The 8,488-nt window shown below is 34.7% G+C and overlaps 2 protein-coding genes across 2 annotated transcripts; one reads left to right on the forward strand and one right to left on the reverse strand.

Moving 5' to 3' along the window:
• On the forward strand, positions 706-5,014 carry LOC107618905 (lysM domain receptor-like kinase 3). The gene is made up of 11 exons (XM_016321081.2): positions 706-1,199; positions 1,516-1,544; positions 1,641-1,648; positions 1,757-1,918; positions 1,995-2,182; positions 2,414-2,531; positions 2,597-2,689; positions 2,767-2,918; positions 3,009-3,103; positions 3,397-3,712; positions 4,491-5,014. The coding sequence occupies exons 2-11, from the start codon at positions 1,522-1,524 to the stop codon at positions 4,791-4,793; spliced, it is 1,458 nt and encodes a 485-aa protein (XP_016176567.1). The 5' UTR covers positions 706-1,199; positions 1,516-1,521; the 3' UTR covers positions 4,794-5,014.
• LOC107616002 (ubiquitin receptor RAD23d) lies at positions 5,655-7,133 on the reverse strand. Its single transcript, XM_016318012.1, has 5 exons — positions 6,987-7,133; positions 6,598-6,604; positions 6,343-6,439; positions 6,081-6,159; positions 5,655-5,983 (listed from the first exon to the last, which is right to left on the reverse strand). The coding sequence occupies exons 1-5, from the start codon at positions 7,131-7,133 to the stop codon at positions 5,867-5,869; spliced, it is 447 nt and encodes a 148-aa protein (XP_016173498.1). The 3' UTR covers positions 5,655-5,866.

Below are 8,488 nucleotides of genomic sequence, written 5' to 3' on the forward strand. Positions count from 1 at the left end.
TTATTTTTGTAGAATAGAAAGGTAGAGAAAGATATATAGAAAATGAGAGAGAAAAGAAAAAGAAAGATAACAAAAAAGAATGAGAGAGAGAATTTGTTAATTTTGGAGGGAAATAATATTTTATTTTAATTGTAATAAAAAAATATCTCATGATACATTTTGATTTTTCAAATTTGTAATATAGAATATAAATTATAAGTTATATATAGAGTGAGAAGGGTAGAGAGAAATAGAAAACGGAAGAAAGGTAGATAAAACGATGGAAAGAGGGAGTTTATTAATTTTGAAAAAAATTATTTCATCCCAATTTTAATGAGAGGGTGTTACATATGTGACATTGACATATATATCTTGCTTGTTAAATTAATAATATAATATAGTTATATTTTAATTTTAATTTAATTTTGATTACAATTAAAGAATATCATAATGCATATTTTAATTGTCAAATTTGTAATTAGTAATTGATAATAATGTATAAAGCTGTTTGTTACGGTACGATGATAAATTCAATCTTAATTTTATAAATTTAAATAATTAAAACAACAAAATAAAAACATATTAAAAAAACAAAAAATCAAAATTTTTCTTCATTTTATGTTAAATATATTAAAAAAACAAAAAACTAAAATTGTTCTTCATCTAGAATTCAAAAACCTTCTCATTCACCCATATGAAGAATTCAGTCTTCTTCCTCTTCTTCTCTCCTCTTCCTATCCTCTCTCTCTGTCTCTCTCTGCTCCTCGATCTCTCTCATCTGTCTCTGCGTCGCACGCAAGACGCCAACATTTTGCTGGGATGCCCTAGCCAATTACCCAACCTAGCAACCTTAGCTCCACACAACGGCTAAAGGCGAACCCATCCTTCCCATCACCCTCGAGCTCCTCCTTCCTCTCTCCGTCATCGATCTCACTCCTTCACCTCCGTCCATCTCCCGCCGCCGTCGCCGAAACGAGCTTCGAAGCCACCGTCGTTATCGTGCAGCTCTGTTCCACCATCGTGCAGCTACTGTTTCAGTTTTGAAAGCACCACGCAGCTCGGTTCCATCGTCGCCGGGCTCGCCTCCTTTTTCCGTCGAGCAGCTCTATTCCATCGTCGCCGGCGCTATCTCTGTTCCACCTGTTATCCCTTCGGTCGTGCCCTTGTCCCCCTCTTGCTCAGGATCTGCCCTGCTCTGTTATAGGGCTTCTAGATTCTAGGTAATTTTTTTATAACAATTATTGAATAATTGTTGTTAGTTAATTTGTGAACTTGTTATGGGTTGAATAATTGTTGAATAAGTGTTAATTAATCTCTAAATCTTACTGTTTTTACTGTGAATTACTCCATTGTTAATGATTCTGATAATCCATTGGTGAATAAGTGTTAATTAATCTGTCTCTAATACTGTCAAGAGTATGCTTAACTTATTGGCATCATTCTTATAGTTGGATCTTTCAAATTGGTTTCCGAGGAACTTCAAAATTTTGAAGTGAATAATATCTCACATTCTCCTTTCATTTCGCTTTTTTACAGACGAAAATGGAAGCTATGTGCCCTTCAAGGTAACTTTTCTCTTAACCTTACTGTCCAAGCTATTTAAATTTCATTTTTCAGTGATCTTCTAAACTTAATGACCATGTTTTCATTTTCCTTTTCAGCAATGGAGGTTTGACAATCTCAGCACAGTTTTTCTGTCATTGATCATTCTTTTCATTTGAGTTTGATATCAAGACAGTGAAGGTAAGGACTTTGTGCTGTTCTATTGTTTCTGCAGGGAAAGGTCTATCCGGTGGCGTTATTGGTGGAATATCTGTTGGAATAGTAGCAGCACTTCTGTTATTGGTATTTTGTGTTTATGTTAAATGTTATAGAAGAAGGAAGATGTGGAACAAAAAATTGGTAGCTAAAGATTCCAGCGAGAACTTTGTTCTCCAAGGTATATGGATTTCGACTTATATTTTATCTAATAGCATGCTTGGATTAGTAACTCTTATACATTGTCCCTCTTTCAGGCGAAACCTCTCATAATGCCAAAAACAGAACTTCAGCTTCTGATGATACTAGTATTATAGGTGTTAAGGTAGAAAAATCAGCAGAGTTTTCGTATGAGGAACTAGCCAATGCCACAAATAACTTCAGTTTGGCTAAAAAGATTGGTCAAGGTGGTTTTGGTGAAGTCTATTATGGAGAAAATGGCGAGGTTCATAATTTCTCTGTGTTGCTAGTTTTGATTACAAGTATTTGAAAGAAAAGTTGCATATATTTTTTTATTAATGAGAAACTAAATTGCAGTTCTTTTAGTTGAATAGATGCTGCATGCATAGTCAAGTTTTATGTATGATAATACTGTTAGGACTTAGGATAACTAACATTTCAATTGTTACTTTCTTCTATCTTTCCACTTTGGCTGAAGTTTTCTCTGATAACACAGAGAGCTGCAATTAAGAAGATGGACATGAAAGCATCAAAAGAATTTTTGGCAGAACTGAAAGTGTTGACGCGTGTTCATCACTTAAACTTGGTAATCTTTCTCACATATTCCATAGATTGTTTCCAACTATGTTCATATGATCTTTCTGTTTCAATGTTTCACTATTTTTCGATAACAATATAGGTACGCTGATTGGATATTGTGTCGAGGGCTCTCTTTTCCTTGTGTATGAATATATCGAAAATGGAAACTTAAGCCAACATCTGCGAAATTCAGGTAATATAAGCACATGATATGATACATATCTATGTTCAGAATTCAGTGCTTAATGATAAACTGTTATCATTTACCAGATAGTGAGCCTTTACCATGGTCTACCCGGGTTCAAATTGCTCTGGACTCGGCTAGAGGACTTGAATACATTCATGAGCATACAATGCCTGTATATATCCATCGCGATGTAAAGTCGGAAAATATTTTATTAGACAGAAACTTCCGTGGAGAGGTACGATACATCTCAATAAATTCAATGAACTTGTTACCTTTTTTTGTTTTCTTGTATAATTCTGAGATACTGCATTGCATTGTTTTGCAGGTTGCGGATTTTGGACTGACCAAGCTGATTGATGTTGGAAGCTCATCAGCTCCAACTGCTAATATGGCTGGCACATTCGGCTACATGCCACCAGAGTATGATGAACTGTTTTCTCTCTATTCAATTTCTTTTGGCAAACTAAGGATTAGAGTATGCTAACTATTATACATTAACTAAACTTGCAAAGTGTTGGTAGTTCTTTTTTTTTCCCATTAATTTAGTACATAGTTATGAGTTTATGAATGTTGAAAGAGTATTCCTTGATCTTCATCTCCTTGTTTCCAATAGCAATAAAAGTAGAAGTTTTTCGGTCTTAACTTCACACATTCACATTCTAGAAAGGAAAGTGAGCTTTTTAGATTTAATAATAGGATTCTCTTATTTGCAGATATGTATATCGAAGTGTTTCTCCCAAAATAGATGTATATGCTTTCGGAGTTGTTCTATATGAGCTTATTTCTGCAAAAGAAGCTTTGATGAGGAGTGGTGGTGCATCTGGTGCTGAATTGAAGGGCCTTGTGGCTTTGGTGATTATTAATGACTTTGCTATGGAGTTGCTTCAGATCGAGAAGCAGCGCAAGGACGAAGCTCACAGAGAAGCCCTTAGAGTTCCCAATGAGGAGCGCAAGAAGCTCAAGGCCGTAGCTGCGCAAATCAGGGCTCAGGAGCACAAGATCGCACAACAAGAAGTCAGAGAAACACTCGTGCGTTTTTCTTTTTCTTCTTCCCTCCCTTCTATGAATTTCGCTGTGCACACCAAGTGTTCGATGGTTTGCTTATTTGTTGGTTTGAGCTAATATGCACGTCAAATGTTTGTTAATTAGTCTCAATGGATAATTAGGTAGATATATGTGCTCAATGTTGTGTTCGTGCAGACGAGGTGCTTGATCTAATGACTGAACTACTTTTGAAATAAGTGTTGTTTTCTTTCTTTGGAGCCATAATGGCTTGTTGTTTTCTTTTTTTGAAAATTGACTAGGCCTCAATCTGGCTTTGATTTTCCTTTCTGTGATATTCTTTTGCTTGGGCCAAATGTAAAGGGTTAGATTTTATCTTTTGCATTTGTATACCACACACTATTGATTGACCCTTGTTCATTGTCATTGTTCATTACTTAGCTACCTAATCAACATTTCTAATATGATTGCATTTATGGTCTTTGTTTTGTATTTAGCTGTCAGTTGGTTCATTCTGGTTTATACTTTACATTGCTAATCTGTCAAAAAATCCAGTAATAAAATAGGAACTAGTTTCATATTTGATTATGCAACATGTAGAAACAATAAAATAAGTCAATAATCAGCTGACATGGAGTTTGGAGGTATAGTTTTTATATTTTGGAAGTCTAGTTTTCGAATCTTTCAGGTGCGCTAAAGAGATACTTCGACCTATTGTTGCACACAGCCTTGGTTTCATGTGTTTAAGTTAAACCTCTTATAGTCTTTTGATGTGCTTACTGATGTGTCATTCTTATGAATCCAGTTAAAAGAAAGAGCTGAGAAACTTGAAAATTGGAGGATGAAGGTCAAAAAGCATGGTGAGAAGATGGCAGAAAAGAAAGAGTTATTGCGTCGACAAAGCTCAATGTGGATCGATGAAGCTAATCTTGAGGCACAAATGATGAAGCTAATCTTGAGGCACAAATATTGGAATCCATCGTTTCCTTTTGCTGAGTCCCTTATATTTCCACATTTGTTATGGTTGGGATCAGTGTTGTGTTATCTGTTACATAGAAGTTATATTTTTGTCCTATGTTCAATCAAGGTTGCATCATCATGCAAATAACTTATGCATTTGGAGTATGGTTAACCACTGCCACATTCAAGATGCATAATACACATGGAAATAAGTCTGGATATTTTGGGTTAGTCTGGGATTATAGAGCAAGTACTAACGTACCAAGTTTGCATGCTTGAGTGTACAATGATTTTTCTTTTTTTCCCAATAGACGTGACTTGCTAGTGATTGCACTTGATGCATATATGGTATACCCTAATTTAGAACCATTGCAAGAACTAGTATTTTTCTTTTAAGCTTACGCGATTTAGATTTTCCTTAACCCAAATGTTGTTTTGCTCACGGTTTCTTAGCGTGTAGAATCAATCAAACTACGAGCACCGCCAGTAAATGATGATAGCGAGATAATTATTTAGCATAAAGCTAGGTTACATTTTCCTTAAGCAATCAGGTATTCAACATAGATTTACATTTCACGTTAAACTTCAGTGAATTATTATGCAAATATTCTCCGTCAATGATTTTTGTTATTATTTTTTCTTTGTCAATTCATAGCTTTTTGCTTTTCAGCTATCCACTGCTCACAACAAAGACCTTTGCTTTAGTGTTACACAGCGACTGAGCCCAGATATGAATTGAATTCACACCACTTTGTTAAAAGACCTAGTGAGATAATCACTAAATCACATTCTATGATTATAGGTAGATATTTTCATCTGACAATAATTTATTTGGTGGAGAAAGACAGACACAATCCATCACCCTCTACAATCCATCACCCTCAACAATCACGTTCTAAGATTTTAATAACATAACTATTTGTTCCATCTTTTTCAAGTTTCCATAGCCTTCACTTAATAAAATAAGTTAAATGAAGTTAGAGAAAACAAAGCTGGGAAAAATTACGGCTGCAGAAGAATAAAAGCACCTATCGATTTCTTGGCATCTATATTTTCCAGTCAATGGTCTGAAATTAATAATCTACAGGCAGTATGGTTCACGAGGATCAATAATAAAGCTAAGCAAATAAGTATTGACATTGCCACTTCTCCAAAGAGTTCAGATGATAAGCAACGACATCAAAGAAGCATAGCTTGTGAAGATGAAACAGAACCATCTTCTTAGTCTTCAAATTCATTCTGGTGATCCAAAAGATAGTTGGCTGCCAGGTCCTCGTTTTTGTTGCATGCAAAGAACACCTCCAACACAAGATCTCTATCAAATCCCATATCTTGAAGCTGCAAAAGAACAACATAGGGACAAGAATAAGATACTAACACTAGCAAGTAGTACATCATAAACAAATTTCAACGGAGAGCAATCTCAATGGCTTACCCTTTGAATAGCCTCATTCTCTTCTGGGGTGACAGTGATGGTCTGGGGCACTGCAGAAGCCAACTCACTTGGTAGATTCCTGATCAAACAATTCAAAACAACCTTAGCATACCCATGTCTTATGAAGTCAATAAAATCCCAGATACATTGGGGACTCTGCATTTATACACGCGGGGATTATAGGATGTGTTTACTCATACAATCTGAATATGGAAAACTTTAAAAAAAAAAAGCTGCAGACTTTAGAAATTCATCATCTTACTCTTCTCCATCAGGTTCATTTATAAATTCAAACAGCTTTTTCAAATCTTGACGGCCCGAGCGAGATTGCAAAACAGGTGCTACAACATAAGTGGGATCTGAAAGAAGTGATCAATATTTCAGGCATTCAATAAGCCCAACAACACATGAAGTCAGTATTTTGTATTAACAACTCCTGGAGAGGCAGCAGCTATGTATGAGCGTGAGAATCCATCAACCCAGATAAAGGAGCTTCAAAAATGAAGAATGTATGAACTTGAGAACTACACAGATTAATCTAGCACATTAATTGTCAAAACAATTTAAATATGCTGTGACAGTGAAACATGCAAGTTAAAAATTTTGCAACTTTCTTATGCTTGTGTGATTCATACAAGAAAGTTGTAACAGAATATATCATTACATTCGCAACTACTGGCCAACGAAAACAAGGTCACCATGGTAATGATACAATTTCAAGCTAAATATCATTAAATTAAAGTAACTAATCAAGAGTGTTTAAGAGCTAACTTAACCCTCTTTCATATCAGGAAAAAACCAACCAATGACACAAACAACAATTCTAAAAGCACAACGCCATAACCAGAAGCGATGAAATTTTTTCCATTCTTGCGAGAGAAAAAAGGCCAAAAAAAAAGCACATACCTGCTGAATAATGGTAGCAGGAAACGTAGTTGAGTTGGCCAGATAAACCCAAAAGCAGAGAGAAAAAGTTCCATCCTTCACTTCAATTTCAGCTCTTAAATCTTTCAGCAGAGAGTACCCTGCATTCCCTATTGCATCCGTGAACATAATTTCTTCTTTTTTTTGTTTTTGCTCTCTGTAAAACTTTGGTCTCTCAAGCATAGCCTAATTGATTGACAAATTGTGAATGAAACTGAAGTCAATGAAGACGCATTAATCAAATTTAATTGATTGTACAAAAGAAACCCAAGGTAGAAGCATTCTTTCGTAGTCACAGAGAAATTTAGCATTGTATTCTGTAATTGAGTATTTACAGCTCCATACCAAGTAAGAAACATACTGAATTTATTTGAATCATTTATGTCGGTCTCACCTCATATTCTTCATGGTTTGGTACAGAATTAAAGAGACAAAATGTGTTTGATATTCTATGATCATCTTAATTCATAGAGGGAAAAAAAACAACTGAATTGGAAGCTTATCTCAAGCTTATCTCACAATGATATTCTAAGTGTATCATATTTATAATCCAATGATACTCTTACTTCTAATTTGACAAACAGTACACTTGCATATCTTACTTATTGGTTTTTAACACAAGAACAAAATCAGAATACAGAACATAATAACTCAACAATTATATGAAAATTAAAAAAGGAACAAAAGAACAAAACTATCCTCATACATTAACACCAAAACTAATTTCAGTTCTCAATCAATTGATTCAGCGCAAAATTAGCTTCTTAAGAAAATAAAATTAACTCAAGAACAGAACAGAAAAACAAATAGAAGCAGTGAAAAATCAAACAAAAAAAAAATCAAGAATCAACCTGAGTCAGAGGCTCCATTCTTGATGATGCAGACAGAGAGTGACAGAGTACAGGGAGGAGTGGAGGAAGACGTGGTGGCTGCCAGAAAGGGAGAGGCGCTGGACGACGACGGCTGGACGAGGCTCGACGATGGAGGGCGAAGGGACATTCAAAGAACTTCCATAGAGGAGAAAGAAGCAGTATTTGGCCAGTGGTTTAGCCTTCCTTCTCCTCTTTTAGGTTCTTTAAATTTCGTGAGTGACTAGTTACTAAGATCAATGTAGTCAATTATTGTTAGGGTTTTGCCGTTTTGGTTTGCTTTAGAGGGGAGGGGGCACGAATGATATTGGAGAGGATGAAGAACAGATTGATTTTTTATATTTTTGATATGTTTTGCTTTGCTTCAAAGGAAGATGAATGATTAGGGGAATTAGAAAAACTGAAGAACGATTGATTTTTATTTTTTTTAATATGTTTTTGTTTTGTTATTTAAATTAATTGAAATTATAAAATTATGATTAATTGAATTCTAAAATTTGATTGATTTAAAAGGGTATTTTTGTCTAATCAAATAAAATAAGGATGTTTAAGACTTTTTATAAAATTAAATTAAAAATATATTTTTATTTTTATTTAATTAAAGGGGATGTATTA

The sequence above is a fragment of the Arachis ipaensis genome, chromosome B09, assembly GCF_000816755.2.
Source record: "Arachis ipaensis cultivar K30076 chromosome B09, Araip1.1, whole genome shotgun sequence".
Classification (NCBI taxonomy): domain Eukaryota; kingdom Viridiplantae; phylum Streptophyta; class Magnoliopsida; order Fabales; family Fabaceae; genus Arachis; species Arachis ipaensis.